Raw genomic sequence first — 15,149 nt, 5'->3', positions numbered from 1 at the left:
AGAGTAAGTTTGAGTAGTTGTGTGCACATCCACAAAATCTCAGTGGGAGAAGTGCTGGATAGAAGAAAAAAAATCAATAAAATTGCAATCCAGAGAGTGCCCACACACTGGAGTCACGGCTTGCTTTAATTTCATTAGCAATGTTACATAACATAAACAACGATGACTGCGGCGCCACTTTACTACTAAATAACTAAACCCATATTTGATTATCTTTTTGTAGATTTTGTGACCAATTGATTGGACATTTGTGCAAAGCGCTTTCAAATTGCTATTTACTTGCATGTCTACTTCTATAAATGTTTTTATACTTTCCTTATAAAAAGCATATCTTAACATCCATGAATGTGATCAGAGGTCACTGGTCATTTTCATATATCAAACCAAAGATACTGTGTCTTACCACCCAGCAGGCATTTCCAAGATCAGCGATTTTGACTCGGATGAACTCAGCGTTGCGCGGGTCTAGTGGGTTGATGAGGAGATCTGCAGCTCTGGCCCTGACTGGGAGGGGATGAAGTGGGAAAGATCAGTGTTAACACAAAGTGTAAGCAGAGATAAGGAGTTTTCACACTCTAATGCACCAACAGACATTGCACTTGCTGAGGCAACTTTTGTTTAAAATTAAGTTTAAGACAAGAGTTCGTATCCCTCAAAGGTCAGAGGTCTGAAACGATCCATTAATTACCGTCACATCTCATGTGATTGGTCCAGCATGAAACCGAGGCTCAGGCAGTTGGTCCATATTTATTTCTGGCTCAGACACATTCTCACAACTACATTTACACTGGTTATTGTGCGCTAAAGAAAAGGCAACTCGTTCTGTATCTGCGATTTGGGATCAGATAGCAAATCCTCTGCTGTAACATTAATCTGTGAACTCAGCAGCAACGACTCACAATACTGTCTCCAGCAGTTAGTGTCGCCATGACAACGATGTCAAGGGAAAGGGAAGGGAAGTAAACCACATTAAAACCGCATTCACCTCGGAACAGGATTGCTGTGAATGATCTCCAGCAACACTGTATGTTCAACGTCACCAACAATTTATTGATCAATAGAAAATTTATTTCAAAATAGAAAATGTTACACTTCATAATGTATTGTAGCCTATTCATAACATGAGGTATGGCAAGGGTCCTCAACCCCATTTGTCCAAGGGCCAGAATATTTCTGTGGGGGCCGGAAAATATATATATTTATCTTATCTTTATGAGTTTATATCAGCGCGCACAGACTCCTTAAAAACATGGAAAATCCATAATGATAACTAGATAGCTCCTACTAGAGAGAACTACTAAAACTTCTTGAGAATGTGTGAACTATGAATTACGTCCTTTTTTCAATGCAAAACCCACAGTTCAATTTCCAGTGAATGAGTCCTTATCTCAACAAAACACTCCTCTTCAGGATCCCGGGAAGCAAACAAAAATACTCAGCTTGACAGTCAATACAACAGTTGGCCAACGAAAAGAAACCCAAGTGGCGCCTCTTGCATCTACTCGACAAGCTGTGTGATTCTCGGCGACTATCCTTGGAGCTAGTGAACTATGAGTTACACTTTTTTGCTGGTTGCCAGGCTTTGGCAAGCTAATCGACAGTCACTCTCAGGGTGGACCGGACCTTTTCTACTCGTGAGTAACATTGGATATGGGCTGCCAGTTGACAATGTGGGCGGGGTCCGGATTGACTTGCCGTTCGGCCTTGATGCAGACTTAAAGAAGCGATTCTAGAAGTGACCGTGGAACTGGAAAGTCCAAATTGTTGATAATAAATTGAACGCTGTGGGTGGATGAGTAACGGTGGTGGTGAGTCATTAATAATACACAGAGGAGATATCTAAAGACTAAAACATAATGAGCGACAGGATTATGTTACCAGGCAGCTATAATATCTAAGACAGATAATCAAAACACAGTGATGGTTATTCATGTTCTGCTGATCCGTTACCTCACCTAAGATCTAAATTAACTCTAATTATTATTCTGTTTTCCTTTTCTTTCTTTATCCAAGTAAAATTCTCATTTACATGTAGATTACATTTTTTAAATAGAGAACTTGGCAAGAAGGAAGCATAAATCAGGCAGCATTAAATAATGTATTGATAAAATATGAAAGAAAGCTGATTAACGCAGATGAAATGTATTGACAGGGAGTCAGGATCCACTTTACACAGTGAGTTTATTACGTATCCATTATGAAGCCCTTAAGTGTTCAGTATTAGAAATAAAAAAGTTATTATGAAATAAATAATTACATGAATAAATTACATTAAATGACATAAATGCACCAATTAATTGTGACATTCACGTCATAAAGAAATTATTAAAGTTCAGTCTATTAGTATGAAATGCTATTTTCATTATTAGAGAGATTTATGCATACAATAACCATTTATATGAACAAATTTTTTTTATTTCCTTACATACATATTTTTATGTAAAATAAATGTTTCTAGAGCTTCAAATGACGTTATTAAGTAAAATGTGACATTCAATAAAAAGTAACGTTATTTTGACATAAAATGAAAGGAAAAAAGTCCATAAAAAAATACAAATGAACTTCAACAAAAAACTGCTATTATGAGAGTAAGAATGATGAAATTACATTTCCTTATAATAAGCTGAATTTCACAAATTTATTCAAGTGATTATTTATTTCTTATACGACCAATGAGACAGTCACTTCTGATTGGCTGGAGGGAGTGGATTAACTTTTAGTGACAGTGTAACTGGACACCCACAGCAACAGTTCGGCTTAGCTAAAGAGCTTGCTGCCTGACTTATTTCTGTAACCAACACCTCTTAAAAAGAATAAAAAGCTTCTCAGTGATTTACAATGTGTCTGATATGTGTTAGTGAGTAAAGCTGGACGTCCTATCAGCTGATGCTATGAGAAGGAGGAGGAGGAAAAACAGCACTGCTGGCTCAACTTTAGAAGAGCTGAAGGAGTAAAGGATGCAAAATATAGTGCAAGCAATGAAGAGTGTGGAAATCTTATAGGCTGAAGGTTAAATGAGCTGAGAGGGAGTTAAGGTGTCTTTCTTAGTTGGAATACGGATAAAACAGCTGAGGTCTAAGTCCTGCAAGCACTGCAATGAGCTGCCGTGTGCTGGGAGGAGTTCGGTTGTTGGTGTGTGTGTGTGTGTGTGTGTGTGTGTGTGTCTGTGGCAAAAGTTTAATGTCAGTCAGTTGGTATATATCTAAACATGTACGGTCGCATGCAGGTGTGTGCTAGGCCAGTTAAGAGTCCAATAAGTGAACTACCGAAGGACTCCTCACTCACTAGAGGTTCACATGAGCTTTTGAGCTTTTTCCTGTTTTGCTCCTGAAATTTTTGGTTAACATCGGAGCCACTGGCGCTGCTGGATGGCACTCTTGTCACTTTGGGGCTCATAGCGCAAAATGTGTAGATCTCTTTGCTTCGGCAGATAAAAAAGTTCAAAAACACTAAAAATAATTCTGATAATGTCCTTAGCTGCCACATCACCCATTATAATGATAGCACGCACGACTTGACAGGCATTAACCTCACATACTGAACACTTTGGGCTCCATAATGGATTCCTTAAGTTAGTAAATCAGTAATTATGTGTGGAAATAAACATTTTGCGTGTGTAAATCAGTGGATATCCAGTGACCACGCCTTACCTTTGGGTGTGTCTCCTGTGCTCGAGGATGACACAGTGCGGCTGCGGTCAGCGGTTGGACTGTTGGGCAACGGGCCTGCTCCAATGTCTGCCGTCCCAACAGAAATGGGGTTTCCCGGCACAGGATCCAGGGGCAGGTCGGGGAAGAGGGGCATCATGAGCCGATCTCGGTCACTGGAGCCGTTGGTCAGCCCCGGCTCGGCCAGCTCACCGTTATACATCTCGTATCCAGAGCTGAGAGAGTTGTCCCTGTCCGTGTAGCTGAGCTCGGATTCCACCAGGGGGCAGAGGAGAGGCTCGGGGGTGGGCGAGGGAGGTGGAGGAGTGCCGGGGTTCGGTTTCAGTCCCTCAGACCCCAACAAAACGTGACCGTTGGTTTTGGCCGAATAGCTTTTGTTGTTGTGGGGTTTGATGGGGGGGGAGGTGGTGTCCGTGAGGAGCTCCGTGGTCGTGTCGTCATCGTCGTCTTCCTCGTCCTCCTCCTCCTCCTCCTCCTCCTCCTCCTCATCCTCCTCGCCCTCTCCCTCCTGCTCCTTTGACTCCTCTTCCTCTACCACTGCCTCCTCCTCCTCCTCTGTTTTGCTCTCACTCTTTGGCTCCTCTGCCTCATTCTCCTCTCTTTCAGTCTCTTTCCCTTCTTCCTCCTCCTCCTCTTCCTCCTCTACCTTCTCCTCGACCTCCTCTTCCTCATTCTCACCATCTTCCCCTTTTAATCCCTCCTCCTCCTCCTCCTCCTCCTCCTCCTCCTCCACCTCTGCTTGTGTTGCATCTCCATTGCCTTCTTCTGTGGCGGGGGAAATGGGGGTATCTTTTTCAGCTGTAGACGCGGGCTGCTCCTCCACCACCTCCTCCTCCTCCTCTTCCTCCTCCTCTTCCACCTCCTCATCGGGGTCGTCATCAGTGATGTGGGGTGCCTCGCTCTGCTCCTGGGGAGGCGCTGCGCCTAACATGGACAGAGGACAAGAAAAACAGTCGAGAGAGGAAGTGGGTGGGAAGGAGATATAATCAAAGGCAGCGTAGGCAGCGAGGAAAACAGCATGAAAAGAGAATAAAGATTAGGAAGGAGGCAAAAGAGAGGATAGGAGAATGAAAGAGAGAGAAGGTGGTGAGACAGAGGGTGGAGGAGGGAGACGGAGAAAGACTGCTTTTTTTTTTTGTGAATCAGCCTAGCCTCCCATACACAGTGGGACAAGCGTGGGCCGACCGGTTGGAGCCAATCCACCTCCTATTCATTCACAGACAGACTACACGAACCTGCATACAGACACTCACACACTCCATCATGCTGCAGATCTGCAGAAGCCAGCTTTGCTTTCAAATCAGCTCTCTACACGCTGACAACCTGAATACAGTAAACACTGCAACATAACCTAAATATGCTGCTCCCTTCACAGCACACTCCGCTGTTTAAATAGGTAATGAATGCCTCAGCCTCAACTATGTTAAACGAACTAAAAATAACAAACCGGTGACTTTAAATGGATGCAAACACTCAGATTCCCACAAGGAGACAAGACAGGATACGCTTTTTGAAGTTGACACCAATCCCAACATTTCCAATAGAGAATATTTTTCTTTAGTTTCACAAGGCCAGCCTGAAAATCAGAAGGAAACGCCAATTTGTTTCACTCAAAATGAGAAGAAATGGCAATTAAGCTCAGTTCTGCCAAACGAATAAGAGATGGATGCACTCAGTGGTGACAAACGCTGAGTGCAAAAACGCCACATGGCACCTAGACCACCAGGACTGCCCTGACATACATGTTCATCAATGATCAGATCATGCTGCGTTTACCATATTATATTATGGTATGGTATTATGGTATATATATTATATATATTATATTTATTTATTCAATAAAGTGATATATCTTTGCAGCCCTCGTCACAATCACAGCACTCAACCTGTCACTCACATGTGTGATTAGTCAACCTGATGGGCCTCTCTCCTCCCTCCTCCTCTTCCTCCTCCCCATCCTCCTCATCGTCGTCATCCTCGTCGCTCTCTCCCAGCGCCATGCTGGGGCCCGGCGGCGGCGGCGGCTGCAGCGGTGAGGACGGGTTGTTTTCACACTCCCCTTTCTCTCCCCCTTCTTTGGCTCTCTCCTCCCTCTTCTCGGCCTCCCTCTCCAGGGCTTCGATCTCAAGCATCCGTCTCTCCAGCAGCTCCGCCTGCCGCTTCTGTTTCTTCTTCAGCTTCTTCTTCTTGTTCTTGGAGATCTTCCCCACCTGGGACAAAAAAAAAGGGGGACAGGAGAGGAAGAGGGAGAGTCACAGGGGAGGCAAAAGCATGAATGAATAGGAGGTATTCAAGGAATGAAAAGTTTGGATACATATTTGGATGGTGGGTTATGGTTTATAAGTAATGTCCACTAGCACTTTCACCGGATCTGTCTCAAAATGTTAAGATTTTGTTTCTTTCAGCAGGTAAAACAAACAATTATATATCATAGTTATAGTTCGAAAGCCCTGAAAATCAGCTTCATACTTTAAACATGCTATTCACTGCAAAATTTAGAGCAGTTGGTTGTTTTAAGAGAGATTTCTGAGTTTATGTTGTTGTTCAAAGTGGGCGGGACTTTTGAAAAAGGTGATGCCACGTTCTTCCGTGCACCAATCAGGATTTAGCAACATTTGAGTCAGTATGCTCGAATCTGATCAAACCACATCCTTACAGTCCTGATGACACAGATTAGCACAGCTTTAGAGTGATAAACCCTTTGTAAATAATAACTGAGGATGACTGTTAGTGACTGTTCACTTTATATAGTTTTATTTTAGCTTAACTAAAATAAACCATCTTAAACCCCGTTAGATTTTATGAAAAATGGACTGTAACAAAGACGAAAACAGGACTATTTTTCCTAATCTATGAAAAGATGACATTTTGAAGGTGCAACATCAGGGGACAGCTTAAGTATGTCACGAATAGTTTATTTTCATTAAGCTTCTCTGGCAGGGACATGCAAAGAAAATCATTTCTAATTTTACTGCAACTAGTACGATATTCTTGAAAGTCTGAAAATTGCTGCAACCCCATTCATTGAAGATTCTTTAATTAAGGCAAAGGAGTAGGAGCTCGGAAGGCAGTTTAAAAAACTATTAATACACCATTTTGAGTAATTCCTACAGGTATTTTGGAGCACCCAGCACCCTCCCTGTGCCTCTAGCTATCATAAAGATCACAGCAAACAGTGTGACATTCTGTATGTACCCTGTTTTTGACTTTTAGTGTGTGTGTGTTATGTTTGTGTGTGTGTGCATTCCTCTCATTTCATACTCACATCTGTTGTACTCACCGGTTTGAGCTGAGGGGCTGTGCTAACTGACAAACAGAAAGAAAAACAACAACAATCAGAGGTTTCAAAGTGTCAGACCAACATCAATCTGCCACACAGCCGAGTTCACGCTACGTTCAGCGTCGCTACTCGCCTGGGAAGGAAAATCATTAGGTTCTCTACATGTTGCCTTTATGGATCTGATACGTACAGAATCTGTAGGTGAAGCGAGAGAATTGTAAACAAATGAAGAAAAGGATCTTTCACACTCCCACAGCCTTATTCGCTAGTCCCAGATCCATAATATTAGCGTCTTTTCCTTCTCCTGCCTGAGAACGTGGCTCCTGTATAGCGCAGTATTCTCTCAGCTGAATCATCTGACACCAATCAAAATTTGGATAGCAAACCTGGAAAGAGTTACAACACAGTGACACTTAATGTATATACAAAAAACATACTCCTGAGTGTAAGTCCTACCTATTCTCACACATACCTGCAAATTTAATACGATCAATCTCTCCCATTTTAAAAAAAATAACCCCTCATTATGCACACTCAACAAACAAAGGTAGGCATAATACATTATAACACAATCCAAAGTATGTCGCCATTGTTGTTGTCCTATGGCTTCAATCCAGCAGACGCAGAAGTGAGTAAATAGAAATAAAAGATGATTTGAGATAAAGCACCTCTGCTAATGTTAATGACAGCAAAACATCTTATTTATTTTGTCTCTCCTGATTCTGTCACCACCGAGACCCCCCCCCCCCCTCGGTTTTGACACTTGATGGTTTAGTTCCTGACTTTAATTACGTAGAAATGTAAGCAGTATAATTGGTTACCCTGAGGCTCAAAACGACTCCTTTGGCTGATGCAAGCATTTGACAGCTCATAGGGGGGTTCACCGGGAGGACAGGGTTCATGTCGAGTTTGTCAAGGCAGTTTTTTCAGAAGTTCGTTTTTTTTTGTCAGTGGAGGAACTTGGTGACAGGAGATGAAAGAGCAAGAAATGTCTCTCTGTGGCACAAAAGGCTTCTCCGTGAATCCTCTTCTTTTCCGAGCGCTTTTATATTAAAAATCATTTAGAGGGAATTATTGATGATTTGTGGTATGTTTGCATTTACTCCTGTATGGATTCCACTTTCAGATCAGGAATATATGCTGTTACCCTCTGACGTGTACTGTAAGCTTCCCCTTTTACCTCAAATCTAAACTTTGAAGACTGAACCAACAGACTTCACAGTGTGCTGGGTTTTTCTGTGGAGCTTTACTGCTGCAAAAGGGAGATGTTACTGCAAAAAGTTCTGGTTTTTCTTTCATTTTAAAGTTAAATTAATGCTAATTTGATAGCAAATAAATAAATATACATATTTCATTATTTTGGGAAATACCTTTATTGGCTTTCTTGCTAGGAGTTAGTTAAGAAGACCACTCTTATGTCTGTTCACTGAATATGAAGTTACAGCCAGTTAGCTTAGCTTAGCATAAAGACAGGAAATGAAGCGGAAACAGTAGCCAGGCTCTGTCCGATAATGTGACTGTAGCTGTAGGACTGAATTACCTTTGAATGGATTCTCGTGTCATGCAAATTTCCGTCTACATACTGTTAACACACACTTTCACTCATGCACACACCTCCATTTAAACTCATACACAGTCATGTGCAATACATTCACAAATAATGTGCAACTTCCACATACACGCACACATATTTCGTTGTTGAATTTGATTCTGTTCAAGCAGGGACGGGGCTGCAGCTTCAGCTGGACACACCAGATACATCTTGCACTGCTTCTGCCTATGTCTACCTGTATTGTATTGTTGAAGAGTATTACTGATCTTCTCATCTAACTCTCAGACTTCCCAAACTTCCCAAAAATGTTGCAGACAATTCGCTTTAAAACACACAGTATGAGTGTTCTTTGTGTCTACCTGCTGATCCAGACGGTGGGGGCGCTCCAGCTTTCTGCCATTCAGTTGCCTCCATGGCCATACGCCTAACGAAGGCGTCGTCCACACACATCAGGATGTTCTCTGGCTTGATGTCCGTGTGGATGATTTTACATTTAGTGTGGAGGTAGTCCAGACCCTGCAGGACCTTCAAACACATTCAGATAAACAGACAGATTTTATTACTGAGAAACATGCTCACACTCGTTGTTTAGGCACTTAAACACTCAAAAGAATGAACACGAGGCCTCTTCAGGCCAGTTCAGTTCTCCTTCTCCCTCTCTCCCCCTTTCATTCCCAGAGCTAAATTAGCCATTTTTCTAATGCTGTGTATTCTCTGAGGGCAGAGAGGAGAGGCTGTCGATGTTTTTGTCTCACTGTTTCTCTCATTTGTTTCTGTCCAGAGGCTTTGAGATTGAAGCGGGTAACAGTCTCGTTTAATTTCTACTCATCTCCAGCCTTGGCTTTCGAGAGGCGGCAGGCTGGCAGCGGCTGAAATGGCTCAGCGGCTTCACATGCTCATCAGGTGGCTGAGGGGAAAATGCCTGAACGCCCTGCATCTTAGGATGGCAGTGGTGCTGAAGTGTGAAGTGCACAATAGCATGCACTGTATTAGCAGGCCTAAGTGTTGGGTATGAATTTTGCAGCCTGACTCTGTCTCTTGCTCTTTATGCATTACATTTCTTCATCCTTTTTTTCTGTCTTTCCTCTTAGTCAGTCTTTTGCAGTCTTGCAAGCAGTACTTGAACATAGAAACCGGGCAGCTTTTCTTATAGAAGTCTTATAGAAAAGATCCACATAACTATAGGAATATCAAATGACTCAGATTGCTCCCTATGTTTTGAATTGTCATCATGTTATGAAAGAGGCAGACAATGAGCATGTCTTTGTCCAAACAGTGGTCAGGAGAGGAAGAGACGCAGCCTCTAACATGCTTGACTTGACAGAATCAGACACCACTGAAGCTGAAGCTGAAAATATACACTGAGCCACATGACGTGTCTAAGCTACTGTATGTTTCAGGAAAAAAAAAGTTGGATGTCTGAGTTTTACACCAGCACTTGAACACAACGTGCATTTGTGGATCAGAAAAGAGCACGAATGTAACCTAATCCACATGTGTTGACAGTGTTAAAATTTCATGTTCTTAGAGTTGATATGCACAGGAAGCATTTTAAACTAAACCATTATTAGATTTATGAACTCCATCATGGAAATGTTTGAATTCATTTGCCAAATCATTGCACCTGCAATGGATAAATCAGTTACATTGTTGCGTTCAGACTTTATTTGATGCAAGTTTGATCCCCCTTTTCACCATTTTATCCTTTTTTTTGCAGTTTTCAATGTTTGACTAAATGTTCTTTTTGTTTGCGTTTGCTTTTATTGTCCAGTGTACACAGGACGCCCATGCAAAGGACATACATTCACCATCATCACCACCATGTAAGGTTATTTTGTTGTGTTTTTAATGTGTGCTGCATGAAACTCAGATTCCTCAGTATTATTAAACTTATTTCTCTTTTTAACACAACAATTCATTACCGCACATGAAAAAAGGATCATGGGTAGATGTGGATTTAACATGCAAGTGATAAACATTAAATCAGATAAATAAAGATTAAGATACAGCTCAACTCAGGGTGAATATTTAATTAATATGCCACTGTGTTTGACTTGAAATCAACCACCAATGTTAAGAAATCTGTGGAATCTTACAAATACTGGGTTGCAGTGGTCAGAAGCATCATTTATCCAAATTTTGTGGAAATACAGTCAGCAGTGTGTGTGTGTGTGCACGCGTGTCCTTACCTGTCTGATAATGCTCTTGACACATGGCAGCGGCAGACCTTGGTAGTTGGATTTAATAATCCACTTCAGCAGGTGGTGACCTAGCACCTCAAACACCATACACACATCTGGGATGGAGAGTCAAGGATTCACATTATCATATCTCTGTCACTCGCAAAAAAAAAAAACCACACACACACACACACACACTCTCTTCTGATCCGGATACGTATGCCGTTGACTCCAGAGATCTTGAAGTCATCTATCAGCTGAACCACCATGTCCTTGTTGGGGTCGCTGGGGTCGCTCTCTCTCACCTGGAGGACAAGACGAGAATGAGATGAAGCAAACGTGACAGGAAGTAGGAACATAAGATGAAGGACAGACAATAGTGGGAGAGAGAAAGGATAAAAAGACTACTGAAGGAAATAAGGCGATCAATAAAGGGAGACAGAGGAGGAATGGTAGAGGAAAGAAAGAGAGAAGAAGAGGGGGATGAGGAAGAGAGAGTTAAGGAAAGGAAGAGGTCAAGGGAGATGGATGTGGGAGATAAAGATATTGAAAAATTGATTCAAAGATGACTGTCCTCTGCAGCCACCATGCAAGATAAATGACCAGTGGATCTTTAGTGTTTCTTGTTAACACAGAGAAATAGAGTGGGGGAGATGCAAGGTGTGAAGAGGGGATGCGAGGAGGTAGGAAAGAAGGAAAAAGGGATATTAGGAGGATGAACAAGAGCAAACAAAAGAACAAAAAAAAGATGAAAAGAATATGATTCCCAAACACTTAAATGTCAAACAAATCAGATTCTCACACATCGCAGCAGTTTGATCTCATCCAGGGCCGTCTCCGTGTAATGCTGGGCGCTCTTCACCACCTTCATCGCCACAAAGTTCTTCACCCTGTAAGGACACAGATGAATAGTTTCAGTTCATACTGACTCACACACAGACGGGCTGTTGAAGCCAGTCACGCTGATTCACGTCAAAGATGTAAAATGTCCCTCGCCATGCCTTTATGACACCTTTGCTCAGCCGTCGCTCACACTGCCCACACTGCTGGTGGAGATGCAAATGTGCCTATGTAGCATTTTATACCATAGAAATAACATTAACACAACGCACACTGTGCTTTCTTCACCAGATGTTTTCAGCTATCAGGAGGGCGTCTGAGGCTACTTCATGTTTCCTTACATATAGTGCTTTGATCACTCATGTCACCTAAATACAATAGATACAAAGTATATAAAACATTATCATCTTTAAAAAAAAAAAACATATTCATGCTTAGTGGAGATAAAGAAGACCATAAATACAAAACAATTCATATTACAAACATATTCTTTGAATATACAAATGAGGTAAAAAAAAAAAAAAAATCTAAACAGCGTACTTAGATCTTCCATTTCTTAATATCTGTGAATAATTCAAATTATTTTCACAGTCAGTCTGCGGTTGACCTTCTAAAAATAGAAATCCTGTTCTTTGAGAACAAATAAAACAGTACTCTCCATTAACTCATTTATCCTCATTAAAGTGTCCGGTTTTAAAAAATCCTGAACGGCTCCCTCATAAAGAGCAACTGAATTTCTTTGACAAACATATCTTCTCATTTCCCAAACATTTAATATCACTTCTAGATCACTTCTGAACAATAATGAATGAATTCCATTCCATCTAAGAGTCCTGCCATCTCGAGCCCAAACCCTCATGGAAACCTTTTACAGAACATCAATATTTACAGTACAAAACAAAACAGCTAAGTGGTGACATTCAAATACCATCCTTATTTTTAGGTTTGTGCAGTTTTTAATTATTCTGAGTCAGCGCTGAGTCAGCGGTGCACTGTGACTCAATGAATGTAACTGCTAAAACACTGAATCTTATAACGGCATTGATGAAGAAACTGTATTTAATGCAAATTAGTCACATCTGGCAGATACAATCCAGCGTATCAGATTGCATCACTGTCAAAAAAAAATACAACTAGTACTGAAATGATGAGTTATTTCATTGATTCATCAACAGTAATTTAAATGACAAAATAACCTGGTTATGCTTTTCATTGTTAGTTGGTTGGACTGTAGCTTATTTGTTAAAACTATTGCCTTTAAATATTAATAACACAATGACACAATGCATAAAAAGTATAATACCTGCAGTAACAGAGATTTTTTGGATACCTGGGGGCAGCAGAAAACATGCTGGGGACTCAACAATGACATTCTCATCAATTTTAAAGTAGATATGATAAACTTGTTTTCAAACAGTAGCTTATTTACACATGCACGGAGCAACACTAGCATTCATTTGGAGTTGTGTCTCTGGCGAACAATTAAGCATAGATATGTAACTGTATAATCACTCTCTTTTAGCTCTGTTTTTGGTCTCTACCATCTCCTGAGGGGAATACATGGCTCTTTAGCTGCTAAATGCTCCACTATGCTCTCCAGCTAGTTGCAAACTGTGTCTGTCTGCTGTTTGGTGCTGAGCAGGTAGTGCATTGTGGCTGTTACAAGTTTTTTTTGACTGAAAACTGAGCCATGAGAAGCACTAATAATATAGCAAGTATTGCTCTGATATGAATACATGTGTAAATTATGAATGCTAGGAGGTAAGAGAGAAGGCAACACAACTCTTTACACTGACACGCAGAATGTAACCGGTGGTCATTGACACCCTTGACATATTTGTCAAGGACAGTGACTGCGCGCTCACTACTTTACGACCACCATTAGTATAATTAACACCTGACACGAGTAAATGAGATTGTGCGTGTGAGTCAGTGAAAGGTGACACGGGGTTGACGATACTGTCATCCATCCACCCCGGTTGCCACGTGAACACAGAAGCAACATCACTGTGCGAATGGATGGATTTGGTGTCAGCGCAGGGTGGTGTTGGTTGCAACCGTCGTCGAGGTGACGTGCCAGATCCTGTCAACAGGTGCATGTGTGGTTTGTGTGGTTTACTGTATGCAATGTGTGTGTGTGTGTGTGAGTAAGGTGAAGTGAAGGACTGCAAAGAGAGTTTGTGTGGATGTGTGTGTGTGAACTGTGTGTGGAGGGCTTTTTCTGGGTCATGACATGTCTGTGGTGTGTGTGTGTGTGTGTGTGTATCCTGTGAGTCTATATGCATGAGCCTAAGGACATGAATCTGTTTGCACAGGCACATTGTGGGGACTCATCTTCCTTATGGGGACATAAAGCAAGTCCCGATGTCAGAAATCATTAAATTTAGGGTTAGGGTTTGGCAATTAGTGGTTATCTTATAGTTAACGTTAGTATCCAGGAAATGAATATAAGTCTATGTAATGGAAACATGACTGTGTGTGTGACTCACTGTATGTCCCAGCATAGCCATACGGTGGAGAAGTGGCCCCATCCCAACTTCCTGATCACATGGTACCTCCCGTTGAACAAATCCCCGATCTTCACCGGATGGTACCCTCCTGAGAGAGATAAAGAGAGGGAGATGAAGGTTACGGGCGCCTGTTAACCAGGCGATGACATGAAATCCATTAGCGAGCAAGAAGTGGAGGAGAGAGCAGAGAGAGGGAGGGAGGTCAAACCGACAGAAAATGAGACAGGAGAGAAGTGTTGTGGATTAATAAAAAACAGGAGAAGCGGGGGGGGGGGCAGCGGCACAGCACAAACATTTATAGTGGCAGGTAGCATCCAGTGAAGCTACCACGAATAAATGCTGCATTTTAGACCTCAGAACACCTGACCTGAAGATAGCCATGAACAAGAGCTGAAATGATTAGTTCAGCCACTATTTTGATAAGCAATTAAGAAACTGAGTAATTTTTCAAGTGAAAATGCAAAATATTTGCTTTCTCCAGCTTCTAAAATGTGAAGATTTGTTGCTTTTCTTAGTCTTCTTTGATAATGAACTGAACATTTTCTGTGTTTGGACTGTTGTTTCGAATAAATACAAATAATACAGCACTATACACAGGGAGCAGGTGAGACAACACAGAAACTTTAGGACAGTTTTGTAGTTCTGTCCTGGAGAGCCAGAAACATGAATACAGTATATCTTTTCTTCATCCATTAGGCATCCATTTTAACTCGACTTTAAGTTGAACAGATTGAACATTGTTCAAAAGCACGAAGCCTCGTGGTTCTGTCTCCTTGAACCATTTTAACATCCCAATATCACTGCGACAACAGTTGCTTGTTTTGTAACCGGAGTGCACACAAAACAGCATGCACATGAAAAACAGGCAAAAACTACGTATGTGCATTAGTAAATTTGGTTCAACATCACTTAGAGTGACTCTGACTTTATGATAGGACACTCCAAAGAGCTCCCATTCAGGGAGAGACCAGGATCACGATTGTAATCAAAGGGGTTCAAGAGCAATAACCATTTTATTTTATGCGTCACTTTTGGGCCTGTGCACAAAAAGCGGGCGCCTGTTAAGAGGTTAAACAAAAAAAAAAAACGAGTCTGTAATTGTTTGTAATGCCTCATCCT

General features: G+C 41.6%; 1 protein-coding gene across 1 annotated transcript in view; it reads right to left on the bottom strand.

Moving 5' to 3' along the window:
• The window catches only part of srpk2 (SRSF protein kinase 2), a 74,355-nt gene that overhangs the window by 10,609 nt on the left and 48,597 nt on the right, over positions 1–15,149 (bottom strand). Inside the window, exons 4-13 of the mRNA XM_041938692.1 lie at positions 14,010–14,118; positions 11,483–11,570; positions 10,898–10,985; positions 10,690–10,796; positions 8,860–9,025; positions 6,949–6,974; positions 5,566–5,878; positions 4,402–4,592; positions 3,651–4,245; positions 404–504 (exon numbers count right to left, since the gene is read on the bottom strand). Coding sequence (XP_041794626.1) covers positions 404–504; positions 3,651–4,245; positions 4,402–4,592; positions 5,566–5,878; positions 6,949–6,974; positions 8,860–9,025; positions 10,690–10,796; positions 10,898–10,985; positions 11,483–11,570; positions 14,010–14,118 — 1,784 coding nt within the window. The remainder of the gene's footprint in view (positions 1–403; positions 505–3,650; positions 4,246–4,401; positions 4,593–5,565; positions 5,879–6,948; positions 6,975–8,859; positions 9,026–10,689; positions 10,797–10,897; positions 10,986–11,482; positions 11,571–14,009; positions 14,119–15,149) is intronic.

Source organism: Chelmon rostratus, chromosome 6, assembly GCF_017976325.1.
Source record: "Chelmon rostratus isolate fCheRos1 chromosome 6, fCheRos1.pri, whole genome shotgun sequence".
Taxonomy (NCBI): Eukaryota; Metazoa; Chordata; class Actinopteri; order Chaetodontiformes; family Chaetodontidae; genus Chelmon; species Chelmon rostratus.
Note: the sequence above shows the minus strand (reverse complement) of the source record. Positions and strands in the feature narration are given on the sequence as shown.